General features: G+C 38.9%; 1 protein-coding gene across 4 annotated transcripts in view; it reads left to right on the top strand.

Moving 5' to 3' along the window:
• The window catches only part of LOC121875108, a 63,161-nt gene that overhangs the window by 31,975 nt on the left and 13,225 nt on the right, over positions 1-17,961 (top strand). For 3 of the 4 annotated variants that reach the window (XM_042379469.1, XM_042379468.1, XM_042379470.1), the window contains 6 exons: positions 9,134-9,454; positions 10,311-10,464; positions 12,285-12,411; positions 12,714-12,890; positions 13,222-13,330; positions 13,942-14,020. In XM_042379469.1, the coding sequence (XP_042235403.1) occupies positions 9,259-9,454; positions 10,311-10,464; positions 12,285-12,411; positions 12,714-12,890; positions 13,222-13,330; positions 13,942-14,020 (842 nt within the window). In that variant the 5' untranslated portion in view covers positions 9,134-9,258. The remainder of the gene's footprint in view (positions 1-9,133; positions 9,455-10,310; positions 10,465-12,284; positions 12,412-12,713; positions 12,891-13,221; positions 13,331-13,941; positions 14,021-17,961) is intronic. The other variant, XM_042379471.1, reaches the window with a different exon arrangement.

Here is a 17,961-nt window from a genome sequence, read left to right on the forward strand (position 1 = left end):
CCAGCACCCGCTCTACAACCCCCGTGTGTGTGTGGGAAGGTGATCATTACCCTAATTGTGGCTTCAGAGGTGTGCACGTGTGGTGTACCTTAAGTGGTCTCTCGTCAACATCTTATTCTGTGATTCTATTTTTATATCTCTACATGAAAAGGTTTAAATTAATAAGGGGGAAATCAGGGTTTTATTTGTTGGGGGCGGGGGGTTGTTGGTTCTATGGAGGTTTTTTTTTCCCTCGTGGTTTGTACTGTCTTTTTGTGTGGTTATTGGATTTTTTGGGGTTTTTATTGGACTTATTGGGTATGATTAGTTTTTCTCTTAGGTTTTATTGGACTTTTCTTCGATTTTATTGGACTTTTCTTGGTTTTTATTGGTTTATTTTCGTGTTTTATTAAATATGCATTGAAAATATATAATTCTATTTAAGACACCAATTTATTTAACGCATAAGTATATTGAAATGTTTAAACCTTAAGGAATTACAATATTTAAATATACATTATTGACTTGAGAACCAAAAGGAATTAGAATGAACTATATACACAGGTAAAATGGCAAGCGAACGTATGCCTAGCGTAGTTTCCAACAGGTCACCAAAGTGGTATAGTGAGGAACGCCAGACGGTGGTATTTGCCCGTGTTGGCGATGTGTGTGTGTATGTGTTATTTATGGTACAGGCGTCTAGGTAAAGTTCTAAATTCCGGGTTATGTAACGTTAAGTGTAGTCGGGTATTTCTTAAACTCGGGTTGCGTCGCGCTAACTGTGTGGTCTAGTCTCTCTCTCTCTCTCTCTCTCTCTCTCTCTCTCACACAAATAGAAAAAGTGAGTCGAGTTGAAAATGAGACCAAGAAACATTCATCTGGTCTCCCGGGAAGAGATTTGTGGAATATATTAAATATTCCTTTTAGTTTTACACGCCTAAATGTATTGTGGGGGGGGTGTCGGGGAGGGGGTAAGTACTATATACAGTATATATTTTTTTTTTACTATTTAGAGCAGTCGTTTACAATCTACCATTACCTGTGTGCCCTAATAGGTGGTAAACATCAGCTCTCAAAAGTCATAATGATAATAAAAAGTAATAGCAGTAATAATAATAATAATAGCCAAATTCCTGACACTCCCGTTTACCATATGCCATAAAATAGTTATATCTACATCATTACTATTATTGTTGACAGGAAATATAATACTATTATCGAAAAACAAGTGAATCACGACACCTGGGTAGGTACGAGAATTAGTGTAGGTTTGTGTCTGGCCTCTCTCATCCATTGTCTGGTCAAGCCTCTTACAGCGAGTTGGTCAAAATTGTACACGTTTTGAGATGTCTGTCTGTCTGTCTCGGTCACAAAACAAAATTCCGAACACCAGATTAACTTATTTTCGGTGTTCAGTGTCACAGGTTAAAGAATAAATTTATTACTAGAGGATATATTTAATGTACCCAGATTCAATTATAATAAGTGTAAGCGTCATTGACCTGCAGCCCAGATGTTGTCACGCCAGATGCTAATATTGCCCAGGTTAATTGTAATGTGTCGAACGTGTGGGATGAACCAGTGCCTTCCTGTTACTTGGTAGGATCACTGTTTAGTCCATTAATAGTACATAGATCGAGGAACATCACAGAAGCATATGAAGAGTTGGATGTGTAGGTATATTTGTTATGTTGACTTAATGTATTGCTGTGATTGGTCTTCTTATGTTGACCTGTGTTACGTTATCGCGTCTTGAGAATTGTGCTGCGCCGTGTGATGTAAACAAACCTCCCGACTGATAAACGTGTGCTACATACAAACAAACTTCCTGGCAGGTATATTAGTGGCGTGTAGTGTGGACGTAGCTGGTCATTGCCACAAGTGTACGGGAGTGTGTGGTGGAGGAGGGTTTGGCCACACGTGCAGGGACTCGGCCGCTGCCAACTTGGACCTCCACTGACAGACAGACAAACTAACACGTGGACCCAACACTTTTATTTAGCTCTGGTGGACTAGTTTAATGGTCTTAATTTATAAAGCTACTTTCATTTAGAGTTTTTGGTGCAGTTCTCTTGTGTTGTTAAAGAGAATTAGTGGACGCTATAGTCTGTTTGGGCGTAAATGTATAGGTGAAGTATATAGACCACTACTACTGCTTCCTGTGTGAGCGTATAGACACCCAGAGAGAAAATACCAACGTTTACTCGGCACGGTGGCTCAGCTTGACTAATTATGTGTTTATCTTGGCGTGTATCTTAAGCCTGGTTATATTAATAGCATTAATGGGCGTTGTATGTTTTCCTTAGTCTGACAGTGTATGTAATTTGTTTCTTAACCTTTAGAAACTTAGTACAAGATTTATTCTCTCTCCCCCCTCCTCACGTGATCCAGGTATCGGTACTGAGGTTTATAATCAGTAAGTGTGGTGGGTTATCTCTCACCTGTCTCCTTATCTTAACCTGTGCATGTATACCTGTGTTTATCAGCTGGTGTCGTCGTTGTCTCACGCTCTTTGGGGCAGACTATCAGATGTTAGCAAATACCTCACCAAATGCATCTTTTTGTTTGTCGTCTTAAGTTCTTTGAATCACCTGAAGATTAGACACACTAGCTTATTTCACCTGAGGATTGGACACACCAGTTTATTTCACCTGAGGATTAGACACCCTAACATTACCTGGGAGGGGGTTGAGTTAGGTTAGTGCGTTTAATCATCTCGTGAAATAATCTGGAGTGTCAAATCTTACGGTGATCAAGCTTTTTTTATTCATTATTCTTGACAATGATAAAGACAGTAACAACAACACGTAAAGTATGACCGTAGACTTTGGACGGTACACTCGATACAGTATCTACCTTAGTTTATGGTGAGCAGACTTTGGGCTACAGTTAGGTTAGTTGGTTAGGTTAGGTTAGGTTAGGTTTGGTCTGGTCTGGTTATGTTAGTTTAGGTTAGTTTGTTAGGTCCGGTTATGTTACGCCAGGTCCTGACCACCCATGTAAACTTTTGGTTGATCTCAAGACTCCTGGTAGACGTGTGTGTGTGTGTGATGGTCGTCGCCAGTATGACAGGAAGGGGGAAGGAGGGATGGGGTCGCCAGTCATCGTGAGAGCGAGGTGACAGTTCAAACTCGGGTGTCAGTGTCGTGGTGGGTGTTACCTGTCAGCCAAGCTTGATGGAATACTGTTGGCCGAGTTGTGTATACTATGTACCGGATAACGTGTGCTGATGAATAAACTGGTCACCTGAAGCTTAGACACACACCCAGATTATTTCACCTGATGATTAAAGACCCTAAAGCTAACCTAACCTAACCCCATCTCCAGGTAGCCTCAGGGTACTTAATTACCAGATGAAATAAGCTTGGGTCCTTAATCTTCAGGAGTTCCAAATATCCAGACTTAGCTTAATCTAACCTCCCCAGCAGGCCAAAGCTTAATCTATGGAAGCTTAGTTTCACTTAGCCCGCTTAACCCTGCTTAATGTGGCCTAACCTTACATAAATGATGAGGCTGTCTGAAAGTGTTTCGTTAGTTGTGGATAGTTTTGCCATACGTTGTATAATGACGAAAACGAGCCTTGTTGAGAGAGGGGGGTACTGTAGAGTAAGGGAGGGTGGGTGAGCAAGCGAGCAGGACGGTGGGCACCCACTTGAACACACCCGTCCAAGATTGAGTTACGTGTTCTGACGATCGTGGGGTTTTGTGTTTCAAGGTTTATTCATGTGGTTGGTCACTGGCCAGAAGCGGGAGGGGGGGGGGGAAGTTTGGTTCCATAAATTTTTGTATTTGTGGTATATACAGTATTGAGAAGATGGACACCGCCACTTGAGTTACTCCCGACAAAAAATAATCCCCCATATAGATCCGCCTGTCAGAATTATGTGCTATATATTTAACATAAGCTTCAAATGCAACCATAGTCTAGTCGTTTTGTAATGCAACACTAATGGGGTAAAACTTTCAAGTGCATTGCATAGTAAAAAAAAAACTTATTTTATTTCACAAAACTGAGACAGAAAACGCTTTGTGTGTGTGTGTAGGCGAACCATGGTAAAAGTCGGAGTTAACCCAGGTCAAGTTTTCCCACACCATTTATCTTGAGTCATTAACTTAACCCTGATGACTGATAAGGTATTTAGTCTCAAAGTTGTTTTTCATCGTTAATGTTTCTGTAAAAAAATAAATAAAAAAATACTATATGTAAACTGCGCATCATGACCGCTTCGGACAAGACGTGTTCTAGCATAAATATATATCCTGGGCTCAGATTCTCAAAGGTTCTCACCATGGGTATTACTCGTAACTGAAGATGAAAGATTATACACTTAACTGACTGCTGGATTTAAATCGTCGTCCTCGAAGTGTTAAATCATCGTACTCATGGAGTTAAATCATCGTACTCATGGGGTTAAATCATCGTACTCATGGGGTTAAATCATCGTACTCATGGGGTTAAATCATCGTACTCATGGGGTTAAAGCATCGTATTTTAAGTGTTATAGTACTAAAATAATGTACCCATCCTTTCCAAACATTCTATTCTTTAAATTTGTACCCTGGCTGATAGATTAAATTGACTTCAGAAACTATTGTTGGATGTTCTTAGTGTGTTTTAACTGAAGGTATATCAATTGAGTGTTCATCCTTACGTATTTACGGAAAGAAACGTTGTGAAGCTTGGAATGTATACTGTACACACCCAAGGTCATCCACACGTTCATACTGCTCTGAATATTACTCTTGAAATTGTCTATTACTGTATGTTAAAGGCGATCCTGATATTACTTTGGTTACTTTAAACGGTTATAGTAATTTAGCAGTTGTGAAAATGTAAAAAGTATATTAAATAGGGAGCGAACAGGTGGAACAAGGTCAGGCAGCAGGCACAGTGTTTACCCGAACAAAAACAAGCGAAGATCAATGGGCGTTCCTGATGCTGCTCAAAGGTTGCACGACTTTCGCTACTGTTTGTTCCAAGATATTTTTAAAAACAAACACTTGCAGGTTTTTGTTTTCATTCGATTGATTCCTTAAATTAAGTCTTGTTCAGGATTTTAGGTCGTAAATACAAATATCAACTTCGATATTTAAAATAATTCTGTGTTTTTGTTTTCATGGCTTTCATCTTGACGAAACGCAAGCTAACCCTAACAAACCAACCCAGGCAAAACTTTCACATACCCGGTACCATAACACTGTGTACTGGGTAACAACTGAGCGTATTTTATGTAAGCACAGACCAGGGTAACTTAACTGTTCTTATGCTTGTGGGGTCGAGATTAATAGTAGACACGCGTAAGGTCTTGTGTGATAAAATGTTTTAACCTTTACATCACTGCCGAGAGATTCATTAGTATTTACTAAATTCTCATAAATAAACTGGGAATTATTCTTATTACTAATGTGTAATTATTATATTATATACGGATGTAACATGACTAGGGTAAAAAGTAACTAGGGTAAAAAAAGTAACGTAACGTGACGTGTAGAAATTAGTACTAGGGTAAAAAGTGACATGCCTAGGGCAAAAAGTGACATGCCTAGGGCAAAAAGTGACATGCCTAGGGCAAAAAGTAACATGACTAGGGTAACAAAGAAGCGTCTGGGGTCAAAACGTGAGGCCTCCAGACCCAGGGCTTTGTGGTGACGTTCCAGCCATCACAACCCAGCGAACAATGGCGGAGGGAGGTGTGCCGGAAAGAAACCCTCACAGACACACACACTCACACACACATTGGCATCGCATTACTTAACCTTTGTTCTACCTTAGTTCTTGAATTATCAGATAAACAAGTCATTCACGTTTATTGATTTATAGATGTTTCCTGGTTAAGGGTTTGTGTAGTGTACACAGAGTCGCTATAGTATAAATTATAAAGAATGGTATTTGCAGGTTTTTATTAAGTTTTCCTGATATTGTTGTCATTCGTAATTATAGTTTTATGCGCTAATAAACAATCTTGCCAAGAATTTACTAAACCTAAGTAAACTAGGCAATTCCAAACTGTTATACATTGTAGTGGATATCTCAACTTCAACTGCCTTTGTCGCTGACTAGCCGACCCTCTTCGAATTCCCCAGCTTACGTCTCGTGGTCTAGGTCGGCAACCAGCGCCGCCTAACAAGGCGGAGGTCAACTATCAACCCACGCCTACCCCTGCTATATAAGACCTCACCCCGCCGTGACCTGCCCTCTTCTACCTACAGCCACCAGCAAGCAACACCTCCTCTGCTCCTGCCTGGTGGCCCTCGCTCTCGCCGGCGACTGGCGCTCCACAAGCTGTGTGTCCTCTGAGCACGCTCCCCAACCAGCTCTCTACTCCACCTTTTAACCACGCTGCCACTTCCCAGCACCAAGCTGCATTGTACATCCAATACAATATATATACAGAGAGCACATTGTGAGTTTCCTTTCTCTAACCCATCCTGAGTGTGAACCAATATCTCAAAACCCCACATTACGTTGTGGAGTGAACACGATTCCACAAAACTCGTGATGCATACTCTTCATCACGAGTTTTGTGCATCTGTGTGAGGATTCATAAACTATAATTCTTTTATGAAGACTAAAATTGTTGGTTGAGTGGAAACTAATATTTTATCCACCGTCATTTGGATTGTCCTAATTGTTATTAAAAGTTGGGCGCCACCTAATATGGCGTCTCTACCTATACTGTACTTGTCTGCTGGAAGATTTATTTGGGCGTAGGCCTGTAAGGTGTTCACGAATATCTATCTCCCTTAGTGATGCCAAGATCAGGTTCAAATGCTATAAGGGTCACAGGCCTACCCGTCCATGGGATGGTGGGCGGTGGCCAGTATTGTACCTTTATACGTCAGAAAAGAGAAAAAAAATTATTTTGTCAGTTTAGTTGATAATTTAAGTTTATTTAGCCAGAAAAATGCAGATGCAGAATTACAGTGCGATGATAAATGATTGATGTTTGTTTCATTAACTGTACTTTTTCTGGTTCACGGATGTAGGACCCACGTCTTCTGTTGAAAGTTCCCGTCTGCATAAAGTCTGCTTACTCAAATTTATTTATACCTTGGACTAGCTTTCCGTGGAACTCCCCACTTCATAGTGTACAGTATCTGTCGTATAACCTCACGTCGGTTCACATTTATCTTCCCTCAAATACCCTCAGTCTTTGTCAAGGGAACGCCTCTGTGAATAGGTTTGACAATGCCACTTATCTTATCACTCCCTGTGCTCTGTAGATGTTTAAAAAAAATCAGTGCGATACAATGAACTATATTCTTACCTGAAGGATTTTTGTTGAAATGTTTTCAATAGTGTCTCAGTACATACCAAGAATGTTCACTAATAAGTGGATCTTCATATAACAAAGTACTGTACCTATACACTCGAGGGGTCCGCAGCACAGTACCCAGCAGCAACTAGATATTATTCCTTGTCATTCAGTACGTTAAGCTTTGTTCCCTCTCCTCTCATTCTTCCCCACCCGCTCATTCTTCCCCACCCTCTCATTCTTCTCTCCCCTCTCATTCCTCCCTCCCCTCTCATTCCTCCCACCCCTCTCATTCCTCCCACCCCTCATTCCTCCCACCCCTCTCATTCCTCCCACCCCTCTCATTCCTTCAACCCACTCGCTTCTGTGCTCGCCCATTGTCTCCACAGCCAATGTAAGGCTTAGAAAAAAAATCACATCAAGCAAGCCGTAAAAAGTGCGACGCCCGTCGTTTTGTTGCGGACAACCAATATTGCTGTTGAGTTTTCATTCGATTTCGAGATTTCATTGGTTAGTTGAGGTTTGGGAAGGTTCAGTTAGGTTATGGAAGGTTTTGATAGGTTCAGTAAGGTTAGTTGAGGTTTTGAAAGGTTAATTTAGGTTAGTTGAGGTTTGGGAAGGTTCAGTTAGGTTAGTTTAGGGTTGGGTAGTAAGTAACCAGTATAAGACTGTAAACTTACTAACCCTCATTTTGAACTAGAATATCAGTAAATTGGTAAAAAAATCTGTTTAAATTTTGGCGTAAAAGATGTGATAAAATTTGACAAATTAAAGAAAGAAAAAATTTAAATCAAGACGAGAACCCGCATGAGAAAATATTGTGGCGTGAATGTCAGTACAGTACCGTCTTGAGGGAAGAATATAGTGCTATCCCTCCCGGCCTGTAGAGATGATGGTCACTGTAAAGGAGCATCATTTTAAGTCGTAGCAATTTTGACGTTCATGGCGTTAAATTTATGATAAGACAGTGGTATTGTTGTGGTGCTAGACTTGGTTGAATAGATAGTGGTAGTGGTGGTAGTAGTGGTTGATGTTGATGCTGGCGGTTAGGGATGGGGGTTAGTGGAGGGAATAGTTGGTGGTGTTTTTGTCTGGTAATCGTGGTAGTTGATTGTTGTTGATAGTGACTAGGGTTGTGGTTATGGTGATGGCTGTAGTTTTTGGTGGTGATTTGACGAGTTTGTAAGTTTGGTAATAATGGTTGTGGGTGGTGAGGTTGTGAAGGTGGCAAGTGATAACTATTAAGGTTGACAGTGGATGGTAGTGGGTAAGTGTAGTAGGGAGGTGTGGTGAGAAAGTTCCAGCACTGAAATTGGAATAAGTTTGAGGCAGATGAGATGTATAGCGGAAAGTTGAACCAGATATGGAAGGGATGAGGAGGCAGTTGGCATTGGGTAGTGGTGGTGGTTGGGGATGTAGTTGATGGTCAAGATAAGGTTGAATTTCAGAATTATTGTATTGTATATAATAGAGATGAGGGTTAGGGGTTTAAATCATGATCTTTGTGATGTGTGTAAAGGTGATGTTGATAACTTGTATTGCTGGCAGGGTGATAGGTATACAGTACCAAGTTAATTATTTTTTATTACCTCACAGCGTAAGCATTGAGTGATAAGGGGAATATTGCTACAGTAATTGCCTTGTTCATTAGTTGATTTAGACTCGGTTAAAAGAATTTATGACTGTTTTTATTAAGAATGAGATGTTGCTTATCACCTTCATCGATGTAACAATAACTTTGGGGTAACTTCTTGCACTGACTCGGGAGCTGTCATGTTTATGGGTCTAGAAATATTCCTTTTTAGTTGTTTAATTTTTATGTTTGGTACTTGGCTGAATTATGTGTGAAGCCAGTTAATTGCTATTTCTGTTTCTCTCATAAATTCTCATATTTTCAGGCAACAAACTCCCCTCCACTGACTGAACCCCAATAATGCCAGAAGAAACATTACCGAGAAGAAAAACGTGAAGAACATATACTTAAACATTCTGTATATAGTATAGAAAAATATCACAAAGAACCATGAAGAGATTGAGGTGTATCAACTTGTGTTTGTGTGTAGCTGTTGGTGTCTTGGGAGCAGTTGCGAGGGCTGATACGTTTGAGGACCCTTACAACTATGACTACACCTATGGTGATTACAAGTATGAATATAATGTTGCCATCCCTGCAGCCCCATCACTACATTCAGACAGTCACATGGCTGATCCATCTCTAGGTAAGGGTGGCAGCTACAACTAACGCTATATGGGAACAATCATCATACACCACAGCACCAAAATTAATTCCACTTTTCTAACACACAGTGAGCCTCCAATTGGTAAGCAAAATACAGTACAGTACAGTGTGGGACTATACAGTAAACCTGAACACTTCCTGTGAGCTTAAATAACATAGCCATAGTGGTTGTGTTGAAACAGAATTTTTCACAAAAGCTCATTTTATCCCCAAAACACAATTCTGCAATATTATTATCCTCCCTTTGATTTGATTACAAATGCAGTACTGTACTGCATTTAGGTATTGTGTGTTTTGGTAATATTTCAAAATCTTTTAATATTCCCCTTCCATCTTCTAGTTATCCTTCAGATTAAGTCTCTTGTTCACAACTATACAGTACACACACAATACACACAGTTTTATGCTTGAATATTTCTCTTTTTAATTGGTACTGCTTCAGTATTGCCTTAAAGTTAAAAATAATCTGGAAAGATATTTTTAAACGTAATACTGTACTTTTAAAGGTGAGATCACAGCTGTTAACATTCACTTAGAAATTGGTCATAGATTCAACTCTTGACTGTAGTGAAGGATTGGGTTCCCTCTTCCTTTACTTAACAATAGTGTGTATGAATAAAACCCTTTGGTGGACAAGTATACTTACTGCTGAATGCTAGGAACTAGATCACTACTTGTCTGACTGCTGCACCAAAGTAAGAAAAGACTTTTATGCACTATTCATTCCATGAAATAGTACAGGTAGTTTATTTCCTATGTTTACAAAATTCATCCATTAGTAGTAGGTTAACATGCTGTTTAATAAAACAACTATATTAACACTTAAATATTGACAGATGAACCAACAGGCAAGGAGATACCATTGTGTTGTCCTCAGAACACAGTTCACACAGTCTTCAACAACTGCTCAAACCCTCCTGAGAGCTGGACATGGAAGCCATTTTTGTCTGGAGAAACCTATGCTCACTTTTATTACAAGGGGTTTCCAAAGTAAGATATTTTTATAATGTTGTCTGGTTATTATTGATATGCTGTAACCTTGATAGGAAAATGTACAGTAGTTTGTTGTGTGTGTGTGTAGGGCAGTTTTGGAATATGCATTTGAAGGGGTGTGGAAAATTATGATTCACTTTTCTGTTATTTTTAGGCTTTACCCAGGCCTGCTCTTAAAGACTAGCTTTTGCTAATTGACTGAGCAGACTTGGGTCATTTTATACATGTAATACACTAGACACTGTTTCAAGCAAATTTAATGGAATGTATTTTAATATTAAAGGGAGATAAATTATCACTTACCACCTACTGATGGTATGTTCATATCACCATTTAATGCTACAGAAAAAAACAAAAACAATTACCACACTTAACTTAGTGCATCAGAAACTTATGGTATCATTCACCACAGTGTATTAGCTTAATACCTGTAGTGATCAATACAGCAGCCAAAATTAAGACTTCTTGGAGGAGTCCATGGATGTTGATCTACATAATGGTGAGGGCTTAGACATGTGTGTTGGCTGTACAATGGGGTTTAAATAATGTTTATTGAGTCATGCTCCAAGGGGTCACTTTACTATTAACTGGTGCACTGTAAGGATGCTATTTGAGACCTTTTACCAAAAATTAATATCTGGGGGGCAGCTTTTTTAGGCAATTGTCCATCTTGAAGGCTGTGTAACCAGTTCTCAATTTGAATGTTGGATAGTCTTTCGCGTGCCATGAATCACCTCTTATTCCCCGAGCAATACGAATGTGACTTCAGAGTTGTGGTTCTGTAATTTGTTGCAACCATCTAAATGTAATTTTATACAACACTTACTGGTAACCTTATTTTCTGAAGATGCTTTTAATTATTATTTTATATATTCTCTGGCAGTACATTCTTTTATACAGTACTATAGTACAGTACTGTATATTTTACTGTATACAGCACTCCCTGGAGGTTTAAAATCCAACAAGGCAAGCCATTTTGAGAAATGTACTCTTGATGTGAAGGGATGTTTCAGTTCAGCAGCAAGGAGAAGTGTACCATGAGGGATGTCTCTCTAGAACAATCTATAAGAATGTATTTACTCCTTGTGTCCCCTGTGAGCTAAATAAAATCATATGGCAAAAGACATAAAAAATATTAAAAATGGCATCCCTGTAGTGAAAGGGTTAAGATATGAAGGGGGAGCTCATTAGAATAGCATGGATAAATGTAGCAGTCAGAACGTGAAGGTAATTCATGATCATAATTATATATTATACTGTACAGTATATAGCAGAATACAGTTTAACGAATTTGTAGACCTGCACATACAGTATAATTTAAAATAAAAGAAAAGTTGTGTATGACAGAAAATACAGATTTTGACAAACTCATCATTAATTACACTATTTTCAAAAAGAACATGTTGTAGGAGACAGTATTAAACTGTGAAGTGAAATGGTGATGTATTATAGACAGAGAATGAGTATTGTATTGTACATGCAAGAAACACCATCTATAGTACTCGTAAACACAGTGTTGCAAAAGGGAGGGAGAACGTGAAACTTGCATGTTGGAAAGTATATTTATTATAGGGTTTGAGGAGTGAATAAACCACAAGACAATATAATGAGGAAGTCTACCAGTAGGTTAGTTAAATACTGTACTGTACTGGCACATTGCCTGCCAATAGCTTACTCACATATCCTCTTGTGACGAAAGACATTGAGCTCATGGCTATGGTAGTAGAGTAGTGGATGATTACTCTTGACTGCGACTGAACATGTTTGAGGTTATACACTATTACCCGGCACTCACAAGATATCTTACTCTTCTTCAGGTGCAAGCTAAATGATCCAGTACCTTTTTATCAAAAGGAAATATTTTTTAGTAAGTCTGGAGAAGCCTATATGCCACATTACATCCAGCTAGATCCTGTTCCACAGTCAAAATATTGTGTTTCAAAGGTAAGGACGTATTTGTGTTAACTGACACTTGTCTGGGATTACAAATTCAACATAGTTAAAATAAAGAAATTACTGAATGTATATTTTTATTAAACGATACCGGTAGTCATTTAGTGATACTTGTTCCACATCAAGAAGTATGAAAATGGAGCCTAGGTAAATTTGACAAGGCCTTTGATCCAACTTGGATTATATCCATCTCAAAAAGTTACTTTAATGTCGTATTCAGTGTAACCTTTATTCGTAAGTTTTGTAAACAGCTACCGTATGTAACTTGTGATTTTTTCTTGGTATCGTTACAGTTTTTTGATAACAACAATCCTGAGGAATGTGAGGTTCATCGGACAAAAGTATATGTTTGCCTGGAGAAGAAACAGCCAGAGGCAGGGCTATACTGGACAGGTGTTGGTTTGGCTCACATACTTCTCTTTTTGACACTTCTTGCCTTCTTCTTTGTCCGGGATCTCAGGTCTTTACAGGTAGGTTATATTTTATATTACTAATAACTTACTTTCTGCAAGTTTTCATGCTTTTTTTTTATTATTATTCTGGAGTTATTGACTCAAAACCTTATAGCTTCTTACTTTTTCTTAAAAATTTTATATTATTCAAAATGTCTATCCTCATTCAGCATGAGTGTTTACATCAAAGAAATAGTATAACATATTATTTATAGTACAGTAGGTCAGTCAAAATTAGGCTAATTACCTTGTGTAAGGAATAATTTGTGTAAATGATGACCATTCAGTAATCTGTGATCCAGGCTATGAATACAAAGTTTAGGAGACTGACAAAATGTTTCTTCCTTAGGGACAGTACATGATCTGCTTCTTGATATCTCTTCTGCTATACAACATCTGTCTCCTGCCTGGGTCAGTTCTCTCCTTGGATATCAGCTTTGTGTCTTGTGTATCTTTAGGTAAGTTAAAACTTCAGACTCGATGCCATGCTGACTTTTTGTGTACAAAAGGCTTAGTATGCAACATACTGCATCCACAGTCCTTAATGGGCTGTCATGCCTGTGGGACCCACTCACACTTTTCAGAATGATAAATCAATACTTAATGACTTGAGGCACTAACAATGTGATATTTCTAAATACTGCATTTGTCATCATAATCCATATTCATGTATTTCCAGTATCTTATGATAAAGTCTTTTTAAAGTTTCACATGATAGTAAGTGCAGTTGGCAAAAGGGTATAAAGGCATCATATTACAGTACAGTATTAAAATATAATGCAGTTTGAATCAAGCTTTTTTTTTTTTTTTTTTAGGGGAGAGGAGTCAAAGGGGTCAAACCTTAAAATGATAGCTTTTTAATTCCAAAGTTCAGGAAAGTTGTAATTATGATATTCTGGAATTTAATGAGATATGAGAATCTTTGTTGCTTTTACAACCTGCAAGACTGTATGTGGTGAGGGAAGGAATGTTACCCACAAGGAACTGCCCTTCTCTTTGTCTAAGCAATTCACTTTTTATCACATATTGAACAGTAATTTTTACATACTGTATATATTTCTCTTTTAAGGTGCTGTGAAGTACTTTTTCTTCTGTGGAGTCATGCTGTGGTTCAATGTAATCTGCTTTGACATTTGGAGAACATTAAAGTAAGTATTGTCATATGTGATAATGGTGCTCGTTGACAAGTTCCAGCTATTACAAGATCTGTGTTCCAGTTTCAGATAATATATTTGAGTACATGGTATCATTCATAAAGACAGTTCATTATGTAATAACTTTTCTGATTTGCCATCATGACCAATGGACGAGTTGTTGGTCGGAATTTTATCATGAGATGGCAGGTCAATGGGTAAAGAAAATGCTTAAATTCACTATGGTAATGATATTTTTAAATAAATTGGGCCAAAAAGAGTAAAAAATAAGTGTTAAAGTAGCTAAAAAGTCACTTGACTATGAAAAGCTCTGTGATTGGTTGTAGACATAACAGGTTGGCTCGAGTTGCCAAGCAGGAGCCTGGAGGCAGCCAGCTGTGGTGTATGTATTGTTACCAGCAGAAATACAGGAAAAGTGGCCATATACAATGTTGATATACACAGGCATACCTTATTTTTAGGTTAAAATAAATAACTGCTCAAGTATCATCGTGTGTATTTACTTGCTGGGTGCCAAAATAATGCACAAGACCGATAACTCCAACATGGAAGTTTTCACCACTGTTCTCTATTTCATGTCTGGAAAATTTAAGTTTTCGTCACTGATGTCTGTATTTAATGTTGTGGAAGGACTAGGGACGACCATGGCCAGGGGATGGGCTTGAGATGATCAGATGACGGACGTAATTTAACATGCTTCATAGCTGGATGGCGGAGTTCTTGATAATACTTTACCGTCATAAAGACATCTACTTTTGGTAAATTTCTTTCATCAGCCTTGATGAATCCTGGAAGTAGTTGTCCAACCTTCTTGGCTGATTAGCTCTGTAAATAAATATTATTAGATAATTAATTGTGCTATACTGTGCAATGCAGTAATACTATATTGAATACACATATAAATATTACTGAGCTCATTAATTAATACAATGGATATTAGCTGCCCCTGTTACAAATTTCATAGTATAAACATTACAAACAATATTGGTATTAATTTGGTTTTGGTCATCTGGGGAACCTTAAGATTCTAACTATGGGATTAAGTACTTTAAACAAAAAGACAAATTATCTCTACGGGATTTCTGTCACAAAACATTTTTCAATCGCATAAGAAAATAAAGGTCATATGTTAGGTTAGGTTAGGGTATTATAAGTTATAAGATTAGCTTAACATACACCGGTAAAGGGGGGGGGGCGGTAGTAACTCAAAACTAGTGATTTCCGATAGAAATGAAGGTCAAAATCGTTCATAACACATCGCACGCCATCAGAAAAAAAAAATAGTTTGCATGTTTAAGTTCAGGGATGACCAAAACTTAAATTTACCCAGTATAGCCTATCTCGAATCTAAGCATCCAAATACTTATGGTAGTTAAAGTAAAATTTTGTCCTTTAATTAATATAAATGATGATATATCCCAATGCCTTCTCAAAACAAAGTCCAGACAATGTCATTACTTCTAAATTGACTTGTATCTCCATTTAGTACTGATAACTCTGTAAATACACTCGAAAAAAAAGAGAAAGTCAACCAGGTAAGAATACATGACAGCTGAGCTGGTGTGAACATGGGAGTTTTTTATGTCCACAAGCTGCTTTTCACGGCACATATCTTCACTTACGAAATGTCCATGAGTTACACCATAAAAAAAAATTAAACCTACCTAAATATGGCATTTTGGGGTGTGAAGAGGCCATCCTTTGTACTACCTCCGATTGCAGCGGTGAGTTTGTTGGAGAACTCCGTCTGCGGAGATGGTGGTGACGTCCTTGCAAATGGCACCCCTGCTTCTAGAAATAAACTTATCTCGACTATTATTACAAATAACTATATACCATATCACTCTACGAACATGGCAGTGTATTTCTTGTCTTTACTCAGAACCGGCAACTTGTTCATTGCGAGTCTATCCATCATCATTCGGTCAAACTTGTCACTATGTTTGTAGGTTACCAGCTGTGATGTATTGTTTTTTGTGTCGGTATACAATACAGTAGGATCTCATGTTTCGCAACTAATTGGTACTGGTTTTAGCTACGCGAAAGTTAAAATCCCAAAACAAGTGACATTGAAATACATAAAAATAAGCAAAATCAGTTCTGCAGTGTCACCCAAACCCCCCTATAATGATCTACAATCCACCAAGAAAATGACTTTACAGTAATGTATTCATACATATTATATTGTTGGTAACAATATTTATTTATACTCGTACTGTAGAATAACTTACCTTGATGGAATGGGTGAAATGCTTGACGGGGCTGGTTGATGGGTTCTGAGGCAGGGAGGGCTGGTTACTGCTTCCTCCCTGCTCCCTCCTCAACACCACCTCTAACCTCAGCATCAAGTCCCTCAAGTCTTGAGGCAGCTCTTCCACCAGTAAGTCACCCAATACAGTACTTCAATATCATCATCATCTCCAAAAGCGATTTTTGCCAAGGCATTAACAGGCTGGGCCTAGCGCAGGTACCGAGTAATTAGAGCCTGCTGACGAGCATTAACACGGGACATGTACAAGGCCGTACATTTCTCCATACCCTTGTCAAAGGCAGAGCACATAAGGTTCTGAGGATGAGGCCTGGTATCATATTCTTCTAGCTGTTCACAGAGATGTGCGATGTTTGTGAGCAACTCGGTCAGCTGGCGTGTTGTATATTCACCAGGCTTAACATCATCCTCTTGTGTTGCTTGCTGTTCTTCTTCATCATCACATCTTCAATTGTTGGTTGCTGCTGATGTTGACCAACGATTTCTTGTAAATCTTCAACCTGAACATCTGAAAATCCCGGTGCTGGGATTGAGCGCGCTGCCTCCACTGTGTCCATTAGTGTTGCTGCCACAGACTGCCTCTCCCCGCTTGCCACGGTCTGTTCTGCCCTACTTATCTCGGAGTTAGCGAACAAAGGCTTCCATGTGTGTAGCACTGTTGCAACATTAATCTTATGCCATGCCTCAACAATTCTGTTCACTGCATTTTTATATTATATTTCTTCCAAAATTCACAAACTGATAACACTTCACGGTTGCGGGGTGGTGAGGTGCTAGGAGTCAGGTCGTTTACCATCTCCCCCTCCTCCTGGTTAACTGGTAGAGCCTGGTCACTGTCCAAGTTTTGCCTCGATTTGTTGTAACTACTAATGAGTCTCTGCTAATGAAAGTATTTATAGAGTGACTGATTAGTAGAAAAGTTTAACATTACTGATGAATTCGTGGTCAAGTGGCTGCAAAAGCGATGTGGTGTTAGGAGGAAGGAAGGTAACTTGTACATTAGGCATCCAATTAGAAACTTAAGTGTGTCCAGGAGCATTATCCATCATCAGGATCACTTTGAAGTTAATGTTCTTCCTCCGGCAGTCCTCTTGGGCATCAGAAACAAAGTGCTTGTCAAACCAATGAATGCATAAAGACCTAACCCAAGCTTTCTTATTAGAAGTCCAATAAACATTGAGCTGCGACATATTGGCATGACGGTAGGCTCTAAGACGGGCAGCACGGTTAACAACTATGGGTTTCATGAAGAAATCTCCACTTGCATTAGCTGTGAATAAAACTGTAATCCTGCACTTTGAAGTCTTTACACCTCTTGCCTGCTTTTCATCCTTGGCAATAAAAGTGGTCTTAGGTGAGCGCTTCTAGAAAATGCCAGTTTCGTCACAATTGGAGATCTGGTCTCGGCAATAACCACCCTCTTTCACAACAGCTTGAAAGACAGGTGGATATTTTTCTGCTGCTATGACATCAGCTGATGCAATCTACCCATGGTAATGGGCAAACTTGACTTCATAATGCTTCTTAAAGAGAGCCAACCAACCAACAGAAGCATTGAACGGTGGTGGAGAGTTAACACGTTTCGTCTGTGCAACTGCAGCGTAAGCATGTTCCTGTTGCCTTATCTGTGGCCCAGACAGGTCGCCTTGCTCAAGGTTTCTTCTTT

This window comes from Homarus americanus, unplaced genomic scaffold (assembly GCF_018991925.1).
Source record: "Homarus americanus isolate GMGI-L3 unplaced genomic scaffold, GMGI_Hamer_2.0 scaffold36970, whole genome shotgun sequence".
In the NCBI taxonomy this organism is placed as follows: domain Eukaryota; kingdom Metazoa; phylum Arthropoda; class Malacostraca; order Decapoda; family Nephropidae; genus Homarus; species Homarus americanus.